A 15,917-nucleotide genomic window follows, 5' to 3' on the forward strand; every position below is an offset into this window, starting at 1 on the left:
ATGGGATGCTCATAATGGGAGCCTCGGTAGGAATGAATACGATATGCATGAGTGACACACTTTGTATAGTACCTCAATGAAATTATTCTTTCAAAGATCAGAGAGAGTGAAACAATGAGATCCAGGAAGTATAGAGCAGACTTGTGCATGAGTAAATTGGACATGCAGTACTATCTAGAAAAATTTAGGAGTGGACTTGATTTAGCGCTTGCAGATTGGTTACTCCATCACAAGCATGGTGGATATCCTGTCTGCCTTATTACAAGTTTCTTACACAGAAAAGAGAGACAGCCCTCAAATCCAAGGGGACAGAGCCTTATTTTCAGCAAGAAACAGGAACATCTTGTAGGACCAAAACAAATGAATAACATCTAAATTAATGAAAATGCTGTGCTAGCTAGGCTTATGACCAACGAAGATAACATATACAAATATATATACAATTTATCATTTACCTGGAAAATATCTGTAACAATACACACAGATAAATAAATAAACAAGAAAACATGGAAGATTAAAACAGACGTCATCTGGTTTTACCAGTTCAATGACCTCTTCTCATTTCTCATCATAAAGAAGGTTGACTAAGTTAACATCCCTATTATAAACACAGAAAGTGAGAAGTAGGTTCTCAATGTTTGTTGACACATTTCAGTAGTCTATCTTACTGTTAACCACCTTATTCAGGACAAGTAAATAGACATTTTCCACTCATCGATTCACATTAAAGTGGTCTCACATGGACACAATAAAATATACCACTTAGGGCCATATTTACAAGGCCCGTGGTGCAGGGCGGAGCAGTAAGTGCCCTGCTGCTCTGCCCTGCATCACCGGGAAAGGGCAGAAATGTGCTGTAACTACAAGATACGGCACATTTCTGTCCTCTCCCCCTGTGCCAACGCAGGCACCCTTGCACCTTAGTGCAAGGGTGCCTGCGTTGTGGGGATGATTGTTTTTGTGCAGGAAAGGACACCTTCCTGCTCAAAAACAATCAATGGAGGCAATTTCCTTCTTCAATGTGTGCTGCATAATGCAGCACACATAGAAAGAAAAAAAATGGAGAGAAATAAAGATATTTCTCCCTGTTGTCTCACTCTTACTCCACCCCTGGGGTGGAGTAGGCTTTTGACGCATTCCAAGGTTTACATAACCTTGTAAATCTGGGAATGCATCAGAAACGCCTACCTGGTGCAAAGTAACACAGTGAATTGCACTCCATTCCCTTGCTCCATATTTACAAGGCCATGAAAAGCCATGTAAAGTGGTTTTGTGTGGCCTTATAGATATGGGTCTACAGCCTGCACCACTGGTGCGTCACAAAAAGTAGTAAGACATGATATCTGTAACATCTGTGATGGAGTAACCCATCTACCAAACTATACATCAAGCCTCAAGTATTTTATCTCTGAGAATATCAACAATAAGCACAGTAAAAACAGAAAGTGCAGCAATCTCACCATCACAAGGGTTGACACACACTGCTGAAATGGAGCCAGCTATACATCCTGATAAGAAAGAGTGGTAGAATGGGGCTCTTTCACCAGACGATGCTTGCCCAAGCTTGTTCAGATGTGAAAACAGCGGGAAATAGATGATGGAGAAAGGTACATCCCTGCAATACAAAGAAACCTTGGTCACATAATAGCACATCACAGGCAAGCTGAACTGCATCCAATTATCTAAAGCAACAGCCAAGTATATACCTTAGTATGGTGGCTCCAAGCCCTTTGTACAGCCCTCCGATTCCATCTGTCCGCAGTAGCTTTGCTGCTAGATATGTCGCTGACATTGGTCTGGAGGATGAAGTAGGGCCCACGTTATAAGCTCTAGTGAGAACAGGGATGGCAGCTAAGTGCTTTGGGCTCGGGTTCAAACAGTGCATTCCACCAGTGCTCTTCTGCAGTGATACTATGTCCAAAATAAATGATTTTTTCTTAGTGATAATTATAACAGATTTTTAAATGAATAGAATATTTATGTATACATTTTTATGGTACTTCAATATGTATGGAACATGTTTAGTTTACATTTAATTACAAGTTACATGTGTGAGGTTTGTAGGAAAAGCCCAATGGTGGGTCCACACCTGTTTTGGAAGGATCAGTCATCACGCTTTTGTACATGTGGCAAAGGTCACTTTATTGGATGCAGTCAGAACTCTTAAATTGCAACTTTCAACTTAACTGCACATTCTAATATCATAACTTCTTATCTAACAAAACTCTTCTAACACTGACTCTTTAACCTAAACCTCGCCCACTCCAGACTCTGCCCTCCCCAACCAATGGAACATTTCCTCTCAAAAACAACAACAAAACTTGTTTGCCCTTGCACCCATGCAACTTCTTCCTCTTCTTCCATCTGCCTACCTTTGCCCAGGTGGCAACACATTAGCATTCATAAGTTACCTCAAATAATTTTGCTCTTAAACTTGAAACCTCATTCTCTGCCTTTGCCAGTGATCTAATTTCCACCACCACACGTCTTTGACAACAATTTCGTCCACATCAGGCTGCGTAACGGTAGCTGCCAGAACAGGCCCACCATCCTGTCTGATTCAATTTCCTCCAGTTGGGCCTGCATCACATCTTCAATTCCTTTAGTCGACTTCAAGTTATCCAGCCACTGCCGGGTAGAACAGTCCATGATATGATATGCAAAATCTTTAGTGAATTTTCTGTGAAACCCTCTTGAAGCATGACCTTCGCAGACCTGTCATCACCATTCGCAGTCCTGTCATTACCTTCTCCCTAATCACTACCCTTCTCCATGCCCTCTTTAGCTGACCACAATCTATCCCCATATTCTTTTGCAGGTGTACCGCACCTCAGCCCTCACAGACCTCTGCCCGTTATTTTCTGTGTCTTCTTGATCATCTCTCCTTCCCAAGGACAATGGACATTTGCTCCCTACATCCCTTTCTGAGACACCCTCAGCAATGACTCTCTCTTCTCCTGCTCCCAACATCTGCATTGCCAGCAATGCCCTTGGCCCTGACCAGTCCTGCATACTTGAGCCCATATTGCATATTGCACAGTGGTGCAGAGCAGCGCAGCGCAGCAAGTCACCTTATTGCACCACCCTGCATCACAGGCAAAGGGCAGGAATAAGCTGTATTTATCCAATATGGCACATTCCTGTCCTTTCCCCTTGTTCTGTGCCCTTTTGGCTGCCTAGCACAGGCACCCTTGCTTGTACCATTGTGCAAGGGTGTCTGCATTGCATGCCAGGTTGTTTTTGTGCGGGAAGGGGCACCTTCTTACAAAAAATCAACTCTGAGAGACTTTTTCCTCATTCTATATGTGTTACAGGATGCAGCACATGTAGAAAGAGAAAAAAACTAGGAGAAATAAAGACATTTCTCCTTATTAACCCTCACCTGGGGAAGCATGAGATTTTGAAATATTCTCAGGTTTACCAGAGTTGACCAATCTGGGGTTTTGTCAAAAAACATGGGAGTTGCATGAGAACACCGACACAACGCCCAAGGAATGCCTCCCTTGGCAGAGTATGTCAATGCAGTGATTTGTGCTGTGCTGTGCTTCCTTACTCCATTTTTTGAAGTCATTCAAAGACATACACAGTGGCTTTGCGTGGCTTAAAAAATATGACTCAGTGGTTTGCGTCATGCATGTACCACATTGTGTGGTGCAAGCATGGTGCAATGTGGTCATTAATATGCCCCTGGATCTGTACAACACCAATGCAATCCTCTTATGCCACCCCTCACCTGTCGCCATCACAGCTGCAACTTTTAAGCCTCCATTCCCACTGCTGTCATCAAATGATATACCGGACAACTCCTCTGCACCTTCTTTCTCACTGCGTGCACAGCCTGCACCAATCTTACTTCCTCACCAACCCACTTTGGGTCTCCTGTCCCTGCTCTCTCTCTGACCTTTCCCCTCGTGCACCTTTACCAGTGCCCATTCAATACTCACATCAGGACCGTCTACTAACACCTCCCGTTTCTTTCCCAATCCAGCTGTAATTACATTTCTGCTTTGAGTTACGTTACACCTACCATTTTCAATTATCTGAAAAACTTAATTGTTTCCCCTCTTTTGGTCTAGCACTGAAAAAGAGTTTTTGTTTTGGGTGAGACCCATTTAGCCAGTGATAATTTTTGCACAGTCCCCTCCAAACATTGCTTTGAGTCAGTGTTAACCACATCGTATCATGCTGCTATCTATTAAGTGTATTAATCCTTCTCCTAATACGTGTTTTCATTAGAGTGCGTAAAGTTCATGATTGTCAGGATACATTAGGGACTATTCGCTGAATACAAATTTTGCAAACAAGGCTTTTCCCACAAAACCAAAACCTTACTTGAGGTTTCATTTAAATAAATATATAAATGTACTAAACTGTCAGATCGTATTTAAGAAATTATATAACAAATATTTATATTAAAAATTAGACTTGCCAAGTATTGTAGTATATTTCAGAAGGGTTGAGAAAAATTGTTAGCGTTTTATTTTTTGTTGTTACGTTTTGTTGTTGTTTGGTGTGGAAAGATAGCAGTTTTTTTTAAATATTGTGATTTAACTTGTAGGAACAGTGCCAACTGTTGCGCACTGAACAAACTTGATTGAACGATTGGCTAAATCTGCAGGGCTTAAGTGGACCTGACCAAGCCGTCTCCAACCCAAATCTCATCGTAACACAATCGGACAGGAGGAATATTTTCCTGTCTGTCCTCATGACTGGCTGACGTTTTTGAAAAGGGTGGTTACTTTAAGTTAGACGCTGGCAGCAGCTGCCTCGCATTTAAGGTCCCAGACACTGGGAACATTAGGCTTCTCCGAGCCTCCACTGATTGGCATGGGTACTATTTAAGTTCTCTCATTACAGTGTTCCCATTCCAGTATGGTTGTGAGAGAGCATAGCACTTAAATACAGTTTAACCTGAAAATGCTTATGAACTAATGCATACTAATGCCGCTTAGAAAATATATTAATGTGTTTTTGCTAAATGTGCACTTGAAATGTGCCGCCAATGTATACAATGACTAATGAAATTGACTAATAAGGAGATAATGATATGTTAGCATATGGTTTTACACTAATATTAAGAGTTATATGTTAAGGTTTTGCTAATAAATCATTGGTATTTGGTTAGCATGAGTCGAGGCCTAGCTGCCCGGTTTCATATTAGATGTGTTTTTCAAACATGCAGTATGCTGACTTGCTGAAGGACATTTACTTGAACTTTTTCCAAAGCTAGAGGATGAATGTAACCATAGTAGATCCGTTCCCATGAAATTCGACTTGCTCAGAAAGATATTTCTTACAAAATGCAACACTGTAGACTAGCATAGGTACAAGGTCGCCTAAACAGGTACGAACGATGGACCTACTGACTAAAGATGCAAAAAGGACCACAAGAGTATGAAATCAGACCGGACATTCTACCCGCTGGAGACGTCAATCACAAGAACCAATAAACTACGCGAGAACCGTTATAGGGTGACACTTTTGATGAAATCATTGTAAAATCATTGGATTGAGATAGTGGGGTGCCAACCAATAAGGAATAAGGGGACTGTACAACAGAAAAAGGGATAAAAACCTTTGACACGAGGAGCCATTAGGAGATGCAGTTGCAAACTTTTGCTATGACCCAGACACTTTGTCACTCTACTTGGAGACTTTGCTGTTTGGTTTTTCAAACCATCCTTGTCCTTCTCTTGCCCGATTTATACTCTTCCTCCTCATGAGTAGAGTGTCCCTTCTTACCCGTCTTGCTGGGTTCCCTAACTGATGGCAAATTATCTGATGTCCTGAGGACGAAGCTTGATCCTGTATGCTGACCCAATACGGAGGGTAACTATATGATGATGAAATTGTAATTGTCTGTTTGCTTTTCCCTTTCTGCTTTCTTTTGACAGAGACCATAGTTAGATTTTTTCCAAATTAGTGTTATCAAATTATTTTGCATGAAGCCCAACATGCCAATGCTAATTCGAGGTTAGTTAAGGGGTTCACTTAATGGATGCAAATAGACAAATGACAGAATAAATGCTTTGTTGAATAATGTTCTAATGATACTCTGCTAAAGGTTAATCCATGTTGACGTCGTGTTATGCTCTAATGTTCATAATCTTTGCTTTGTTGAAATCTTATTCGAGCTATCATATTATGACGATGTTGATGTGTTATATGGTTTTGAGACTAATAAACTTACTATTAGAGTTGTAACCAATAAGGAATAAACTTCATAAAATCGTACTAAACTGGTGTGGTTATTCATGACTGAAAGGTCATGGTGGTTTCTGAGACTTATTGATGACGTTATTGACCTGTTGATTGACATGTTGATCAGTTATCTCGTCCTAAGGTGTCTTCAATCAGGGTCAAAAGATTCATTGGCCTAAAATGAGTCCCAGAGCGAGTAAATTAATTAGAAAGGGATGCGTTAGCAGTTGCTTTAGCAGTGATTGTTTGTACGGGCAACGTAGCATTTACTCCCAGATCACAGCATGCTGCTAAGTATTGCAATATGAACCATCTCTAGCTGTGCATACATGCAGCTTTGGAGGCTCATAGAAACAATAGCGAGCTGCTACGGATACGCTTGCCTCCTTCGAACATGGTATATTGAGTGAGACTGGTGCAGTCACACAGCCAGGCCTGAGGGGGGTGCGGCCCAATGAACAGGATCTCTGCGCAGTGACTGGGACCACCATCTACAAGCTTGGTTTGCCCCTCACCTGGAGGCTCACCTCCCACTTGGAGACTCCTTCCGGCCTTCTATACTGAGACCGGGGTGTGCTGTGGGGTAGGTTCAGCCTCAGGGGCCTACCCGTCTTCTGGGCTTTGGGCGCTGATGAGTGCTGGTGTCCCCCGCTAGACCTGATGGGTGGAGCATGAAGAACGAAGATCCAGCGTTAGGGTACCTGTCGGGGCCCCTTGGAGCCTCTATGACCCTAGCTTTATAGATCGGCCTGTTCCTGCGATTCTGCCTGGCCCTGATGGACTTCACTTATTATCTAAGCCAGTGAAAACCTGATCTGCCGGCGAATTGTTGCTTTACGTACACAGAATCCTTCCCAGTTGAGCCCTTGCATCCACGTCCATTCTGGGCCTCCTAGTTTGATCAAGTGCCACTGAACTCCATTACCAGTGTATCCCCCCGTAGGGGCAGTGCCCCTGACCTACTTCTTCCTGAGGGGCAGAGCTGCTTTCAGCCGAGATGCTGGCAGCCCCGTGGCTTTGGGCGGGGGGGATGCTGAGGGAGACCAGGACCATCATCATGGGGGCATCGGTCCTGTGCGCCTGCTCCCTGACACCTTGAGACCTGGCTTGCCTGCTCACACCTGAAGAGCAGTGTAGCACTCTTCACTGAGGGCCGCATCACTGCAACTAAAGGGCAGACTTCTAATCGCTGCCATTGTATGCCACCACATAATTATCTGCTCCCATTGGCCACAACATGCTTGAGGGAAGACAGGCATGGAACTATCTAAGACTTACCCCTACAGAGCACAGATGCCCGGTTCCCAGCAACACTAAATGAGAATCTGACCCCACAGGGGTACCTCCACCTTACTTCCTCATTAGGGGCTGATCCCAGAGCATGGAGTCCTCTTGGTCCAAACATGCTACATCCATCTGAAGGTAGATAGCGGACCTGTTTGCTTTGTCAGTCTTCAAGTTTTAACTAAGGTACAGCAGCCATCTGTGGGCCTGTGGTGGATCGGTGCCCACACTTATACCCTGCCTGCCTTCTTTGGTGCCTACTGGGCATGTCTACCGGCAAGTATGTCCTTACTGGGGGCCCAGGGTTCCTGGACTCAGCTGCTTTTGCTGCCACACTCCTACAATAAGTGGGCTGGGTCCCCTACGGAGACCCACTGTAGTCATGGTTAAAAACAAAACACATGCCCCACGATCTAACAGACCAGGATGGGCCAATACATCACAACTCAGGGTCAACCCTGGAGTGCGGTGGTGGACAAGACAACATCTTCAAAGGGTAATCTGACCTCAATCCTATTTGCCACCCACGCCTCCCGGTCCACAATAGAGACCAAGATTGGAGAAGTACATGTAAATGTTGCTTTTCTGCACCAAGACTTATGCAACATCACAGACAGAATCACTAAGGCTGAGACATGGCTGTCCACTGTAGAAGACAATGTCACTGCCTTAAAGTCTCAAGTCTCCCAACATCTTTCGCACATGGAGGAACTCCATCGACACGCCAAAGATGGCGAAAATCATTCTAGGTGCATTAACCTACACTTCCTGGGTATCCCAGAAGGTGCAAAATTCCTATAAAACAGGATTAAATCTTGTATGCCTCCAGATCAACTGTCTCCGTGGTTTGCGATCAAGAGGGATCAATAGGGCGCAAGAGGGCACAGAGAGCCTTGACACCCAGGCCACTCCTCGGATGCTGCATCAACACATGATCACTTGCATCCTTAATTTCAACGACAAGGGATGCCATCCTACGGGCACCCCGATCACACTCAGACCTTACATGCCACTGCACTAAAGTGCTTGTCTTCCCAAACTATATCAAAGAGGCACAGATGCAGCACTCTTCATAGGCGGAGGCCACAGTGGGATTCAACAGACTTTCTGGCAACAGTCCGTACCAGATTTTGTTCTCTGGTTCTTCTCGTATGAGTTACTACCTGATGGTTGTCTTTGATCCTAAATTAAGGAGGGGTCTGCCACTCCAGTTCTCCTACCAAGTTTGGTTGTGTTTTCTATTCTAGTTTGTGAGGGGCAGATGCTTTTGGGGTGAAAGTCTGGGGTGGGGGGTTGTTGGAGGGTTAAGGTTAAGTATTGTTCTACTTTGAGGGGGTCACTTGATTTTTATGTTTTCTTGTTTTGTTCCACACTCAGACACATGTATGCACAACTACTGACACGCAACAACCTAGCAAACTCACTGCTCCACGCACCCATGGGGCGAGTGACCTGCATGATCCTCCCCGTAGGATCATTTACCCTCTGCCCCTATGATCAGCGCACACTCTCCCTACATCAATATGGGGCATACACAAATAATGTCCTGGAATGTTAATGGGTTTCTGGACCGTGTAAAGCATACTGTGGTCCTGCAATACACACTTTGCTTCCTTCCGAACACCTTGATGCTTCAAGACACCCACCTAATGGGGAGCCATTGTTCTTTTGTGGCAAGGCAGGGCTTTGACAGGGTCTACCACGAGTGGCAATCCTATTTTGATGCTATTTTGCCATTACGTTTACACAGGAATCATGTAACCCTCAGAGCCACTTCTTTGCCCTCACTGGTATGGTTGAAGAATGAACAATCAATTTTGTATGCATCCATGCACCACCTGCAGCCCTGGATGCCCTTCTTACGAACCTCTCGAAAGTACTGTTGGCCCTCTCTAATGGCCTGACAGTGATTGGAGGCAGTTTTAATGTGGCCCTAGTGCCAAAAGCGGATGCCACAGGCACTCCCTCTGCCTTCGGTAGAGCCAATTCCCATTGCTTATCGGACTGGACCTCCTGCCTGGGACTCTGCAATGTACGGAGGGTATGGAACCCACTCTACTATCAATTCACCTACACCTCAGTCGCGCATCATACCCACTCCCACATAGATCTCATGCCAGTTCCTGATTGTTGCGAGGTGACCCAGATCCAAATCCTTCTGCGCTTCATCTCCGATCACTGTCCTCCTCCTTCCCCCTCAGTTCCAATAAACAATATACAATAAACATCTGTTATTCAGCGCCAAGAGGCCTACGGGTGAACATGCGCTTTACAAATACACATGTTATGTTATGTTATGTTATGTTCCCCAGCAGGAAACCCACACCCCAAGTGTCATCTCAATACCTGGTACCGTTAGGATAAAAACTATACACAGGTGCTGGAGGAGGAATTGTTGGTGTACTTGCAGGCTAACGAGGCCGCAGCTCTATGGGTTGCCAATAAAGCGACAATCAGGGGGTTTGCCAAGAGCCGGTTTAGGGACCCAGAATGAACCCACTCACAGCTTCTCACTCTTCTCGAGGCCCAAGCCCTTGGACTGGAAGCACATCTTATTACCAATCCCCACAAAGGCACAAATCCACAATTAGAGTTTGTGTACAAAGAGATCAGCCTTTTGCCATGGAGATGGCGAAGCAGATGAGGCATGCCTCAACAGCCAGAATTTATGGATGGGGCAACAATAATCACAAACTGTTGTATTGGCTTGCCTCTGGCCCCCTAGAGGACCGGATAATCCCTGAAATTGTAGACGAGCACAGCCACACCCATCGCTCAACGCTCGCAACATTGTGCACATTTTGCAGATTACTATGCCCGCCTGTACGCAGCTATCCCAGGCCGGACACTGAAACAGGTCCTTTGTTTATGCAGGAAGTCCCCCTCCCTCTCCTGTCATGTGCAGAGGCCCAGTTGCTGGACCAACAAATATCGACCAAAGAGGTAGGAACAGCTATTTCCGCGATGGCCTCTGATGGGTCCCTACCGAGTACTCTTCCACCTTATTCCTGGCACCTCACCTCCTATCACTAAATGAGGGGGTGACAAAGCCTGGCACATTCTCTCCTGGGATAGACACTGCCACCATTGTAATAATCCCAAAGATACAACCCCTGTCAAACTCCTGCTCTGACTATCGTCCAAAATCTTTGCCACAATCCTCGCCACTTGTCGCTCGTGTGTCTCCTTCATTGCAATGCTCAGGGGAGGGGTTGGCGATGAGATGAGGACCACAAAGATCATATTGCACTCTATGCCGATGATGGCCTTCTTTTTCTGGTGGACCCCACACTGAGTGGGCCCCCAGTGCCATTATATACTCTACCTTTTTGGGGCAGTATCCGGACTTTATGTTAACCCAGCCAAATCAGTCTTGGTGTCCCCGGGTCTAACGTGAGATTGTGTGACCTGGCAAACTGACATCTTGTGCACCGCCTCAGCTTTAAATACCTGGATATATGGGCGGCACTCCACCCTGAGCTTACCTGAACGCTTAATCTCAAACCCTTAAAGCAAAAAACAAAAAAATATTGTAAGAAATGGAGGTCCCTCCCACTGAACGTGATGGGCCGTATTGCTCTTTACAAATGGTGGTGTTCCAAAGTTCCTCTATGTCTTTCAAAACCTTTCTATGGCTTTGCCTTGCCATTAGTTCCGCGGGCTGCATACAGCGGCATCATAAATTCTGCGGAATAACTCCAGACCCCGCCTTACCCTGCATAGTTGCCAAAATGCCCCCTACGATGGGGGTTTGTGTATGGCCCTTCAATATCTAGCTTCTCAACTTCTGGTAATCAATGATTGGCTCAATGGGGGTTGGTCCGATCCTGCCTATCGACTGGAATTGACATATTTAGGGTTCCCACAAGGTCATGTTGTATGGATCGTTGATCTCTGTCACTCTCCCATAGTGACTCAAGTGGTTCTCCTCGTGTGTAGGGCCGCACTCCAACACACTAAATAGGATATCAAGCTTACACTTCAGACCCCCTTGTGGCACGGTACATGGTTGCATGTGGTGTCGGCACTGGAGGGCTTTGGGAGATGGGACCTCATTGCATAACACAACTAGGAGACGTTAGGTCTGGAGCCCATATGCATTCCTTCTGGTAACTTCAGCAAATTAATGTGCTTGCTCATTCCCAATTCGACATATATATCTACAGCTGTTCCACATGCTCCAGGCACCCATGTCCTGTGAGGTCTCACCTCCTGAGCTTAGCCCTCTGGAGGCTAGACTCCTAGTGGGCCCCATGGGGAAAGGCGGTATCTCTCAGATCTATCGTACCCTGGTCCTCAACAACCCTTGCACACTGGACCAACATAGAGCCTGCCGGGAGGGTTGGATGGATCCCCTGAAGGATGTCAACTGGCGAGATGCCCTAAAGGCCCCTAGAGTTATAAGGATATCATCCAGGCTCTATCTGGTTCAAACCTACTACCTTTATTGCACCTACATCCCTCCTGCCAGATTACACCGGGCGGGCCTTCATCCGGACCCCACCTTTACCTGCTGCTCACATGCGCCAGCCAACTTTTATCATATGGTGCTGCTGTGTCCAACAATTCAAAGCTACTAGACCACCATAACATGGAAACTGACAAGTATTGGGTTGGGAGGTGCAACTTTCACCATTATTACTGCTGCTTGGGGTTTTGGAGGGCTCTGGGGGCTCGAGGGCAGGCGGGGCATTTTTGGGCATGGCCACAATGGTGGCGAAACAAGACATAGCCTCTAGCTGGAAAGCTTCTGCTCTCCCTGTGATGAGGCAATGGCAAAGAGGCATTGACTGGTGTGCACAACAGGAAAGACCTATGTATGAAGCTAGAGGTTGCCCAGTGAAACATGGGCACTTCTGGGGGAAGTGGTTGATGCAACTGGGATAAGGTACATGTTTTGCTCCACTGCTTGATGCTGTACTTGGTCGTTTTATGTCATAACCAATACATACCTTTTTGTGTACTGTGAGTGCCTTTTTCTCACTGAAAAACTCAATAAAATTGGTTATCAAAAATTAGACAAACAGCACCACCATGTGGCAGGCTGGCATCAGTGCTGATGCTGACAGTTAAGTGTCGGTGCTGAGCACCAGAAACAACTGTCTCAAAATAAGAACTCTAGACTCTCCCTGCCCCTTTACTTAACTTTTTCAGGTTCCTGCTTTCTACTTGTGTTGTGTTTCCTTCCGCCTGTTTCTTCCTCCGTCTTTCCGATTTGGATGTTTTGGTCCTTTCTTGCTTTCGGTGTTCTAGCCCTCTCTTGCTTTTGGTAAACATCGAATGCAGAAAAACAAGAGCTAGTGGCCCTCAACTCAAATAAAGCACTAGTTATAGCACTGGTATGCCAGAAAGTTGAGGTATGGATTCTATCAGCATTTCTTTTCCTATCTTTCTCTTTCTGTAACGTTCTCCCTTTTTTCTAAATAGCTTTGTATCATTTTGACCTCATAACCTGGTGTATCCGTTTATCCCTTTCTATTTTATCGCTCTCAGTGTCGGTCTTCCAATCTGTTAATCAGAGTCCCAGCCTCTCTTCCACTCCCCGCCTATCCTCTTCTGATCTGTTGCTCCCTCTGTTTTTATTTTTTTTGCTAGGTGCCATTACAAATGGAATTTGCTAATGCAATGTAATACCCTTCAGCATGGTTGGTGATTAAGGGACCCACCCACGTTCAATGGATTCTCAGGGTCTGCAAGGTATGTAGGAGCACAATTCATAATTCTTCAAAGATGGGCAGACATTTCCATATTGAAATAAATCATCACATTTTCATTACATTGCCTTTGCAATGCCCAACTGCCTACCATCGCTTTGGTGGAAGTGAATGGATTAGACTGTGAACTCTCTTACACAATCAAACAATCAGGCCTTCATTACAAGTGCCTGCCAAACTTGTTACCCCATCAGGCCACCTGTGCGACCTGAGCACCACCTGCCCTATAAAGAGTTCACAGGGTTTCCTCCCACTGGCACTGCGGTGAACAGGGCCTCAACAATGATGCCGGCTCCTAACGGTGCCAGCGCCAATGTTGCGGTGCAGAGGGTGCAGCAGCATTCATCGTGCTTTCCACTGTAATTCGGGCAGTGGAAAGTGCGACAGGGCTGTCCATGGAGGCCCCTGCACTGCCCATGGCGAGTGCATGGGCAGTGCAGCGGCCCCCATGGGGCCACAGGCACCCTGTTTCCATCAGCCTTTGCTTGGCAGTACTACCACCATGCAGAATGGGGACTCATAAGCAGCGCTGCCCTGGAGGATTACAACCGCCGAGACTGCCAGGCTCTCCCCTGGCGGCAACCTGGAGGTGTCGGCGGTCCAACTTTGGCGGCTATGCAATGGTTGTAATGTCATACTCGGACCACCACTTTGGTGGCGGTCTGACCGCGACCGTGACCCTGGTGGTCTGGTGACTGCCAGGGTCATAAGGGGGGCCTTATCTCCTTTGTGTCATTCGCTGGGAGCAATGCAATGAGGTCAATTTAAAAGGTTATTATTTTAGCCACAATGCAAATTTTGAACTGTTTGAAAGTAGATTTCCTTAACTAGTACCATCCTTATTGCTGCACCAAATGCTGGCCTCACATGGGAAACCATCACTAATGGATCAATAATACATCTATGGCCCTCCTTACGGGTTTGACAGGCGGCGGAGGCCACCTGCCAAACTCGTTCCGCCATCAAGCCGCCTGTGTGGCCTGAACACCGTCGGCCCTGTAGTGAACAGGGCCTTAACACTGATGCCATTTCCTAATGGAGGTGGTGCAAATGTGGCAGTGCAACAGGTGCAGCAGCACTCGTCATGCTTTCCACTACGGGCAGTGGAAAGTGCAACAGGGCTGTCCATGGGCCACCATAGGGCCCCTGGCACCCCTTTTCCGCCAGCCTTTGCATGGCGGGGCTACCACCATGCAAAAGGCTGGCGGAATGGGGACTCATAATCCCCAGGGCAGTGATGGAGGATTACAACTGCTGAGACAGCCAGGCTGTCCGCTGGCAATATTGGAGGCCTATGAGTCTTCATGAAAGGGAGACTCTTTTTGTTATTATGTTATTATATTGATTTGGAATGGAAATGTCATAAAGTTCCCATGAGCAGACACATACCTACATTTGAGATGTACACACTCAGCATTTATTAATACTTTGATGTTCTGATCAATTGAGCTAAATGCACATGCCGATAGTTAGCAGATGCATGTCTGTACCCCACATAAACAAACTAAGGTGTACAGGAAAAGTCCTTAACATAAGCAGAAACTTGCTTGTACCAAGTGAAATGTAAAAACTCAAACTAAGTCAATAAAGTTGAGCTCAGTTGCTGAAACAGATACAGTTGGGACAGTGGTGGGCATGGCAAGCTTCAGCGCTGGTGGCATCCGTGTGCGACAATCCATGGACAAGGAGGTCGTTTGGGGGAAGCGCTCTCCCCCAATGACCTCCTTCTCCATCAATTTGCTCACTACCACCTTCCAACAGTGCCCTTTATCTCTCTATAGCCCTTTTCTCACATGCAATTCATTTGTTTTATAGTGCTACTCATATCAGTGTAGGGTGTCAGAGCACTTTTCACTGCACACACATTATACTGAGACAGTGAATTATACATGTGTAAATCAGTCTATAGGAAATGTTACTTAACACAATGAAGATTACAAGGCAGGAATCATATGTTATCCACACTGGTTGCCACTATATTTTAAGAGTGCTTGTTCTAGAGAAGCAGAAACACAGGATTTAAAACATACTGCAGTGATTTGGGTTGTCTTTACAAACAGAAATGCATTTCTGCCCAAACAAACCGCTTTTAGCAATATTCAGATAATGAAAGAATTGGTAAAAAAAACATAACATCCTAACTGATATCATGCAGTTTACATGAAGGTTGTTTGATGAATCTTCACAGATCACTTTGATAAATTAGGATTGTAACGTATGAACCTCAAGTAACAAAGGGATCTCTATGACAATTGCAGTAACCCACTGAAATAGCTACATAAAATACAGTTCTGTAATCGGCATGGTACATGTTCTTTGCTGCAGGCACCTTGACCCTCAGTGCTAATTTATGATGAGTCAAAGCTGCCATCAGACAAAACTCTGAAACTCTGAAACTCTAAAACCTGCTGGACAGACAAGGAACTCTGCAGCTGGAGTTAAAACACATATGCTATTTTTATTATTTTCAAACACAGTGCCCCCTTGAAACACCACCTCCCCGAGCTCAACGGCAAGTTTGATTACACTGGTCTCACCGCCCTAAACCCAGCCTTGATGGTGGGTCCAACCAACACACCTGCTAAGGTAAAGAGGGATGGTAGAGGTCAGCAGCCAGAAGCCATGTTGGTCCCATATCCTAGGTTTTCCCACCTTGAATGTATCACATCTAGGATCACATTCTGAGTTCCCATGGCTGCAATTCACAATTCCAGACAG

General features: G+C 45.6%; 1 protein-coding gene across 2 annotated transcripts in view; it reads right to left on the minus strand.

The window, feature by feature from the left end:
* Window positions 1–15,917, minus strand: part of LOC138300082 (mitochondrial glutamate carrier 1-like) — a 264,150-nt gene that overhangs the window by 56,143 nt on the left and 192,090 nt on the right. For both annotated transcript variants that reach the window (XM_069238960.1, XM_069238959.1), the window contains 2 exons: window positions 1,707–1,911; window positions 1,461–1,615 (listed from right to left, as the gene is read on the minus strand). In XM_069238960.1, coding sequence (XP_069095061.1) covers window positions 1,461–1,615; window positions 1,707–1,911 — 360 coding nt within the window. The remainder of the gene's footprint in view (window positions 1–1,460; window positions 1,616–1,706; window positions 1,912–15,917) is intronic.

Source organism: Pleurodeles waltl, chromosome 6 (genome assembly GCF_031143425.1).
Source record: "Pleurodeles waltl isolate 20211129_DDA chromosome 6, aPleWal1.hap1.20221129, whole genome shotgun sequence".
In the NCBI taxonomy this organism is placed as follows: Eukaryota; Metazoa; Chordata; class Amphibia; order Caudata; family Salamandridae; genus Pleurodeles; species Pleurodeles waltl.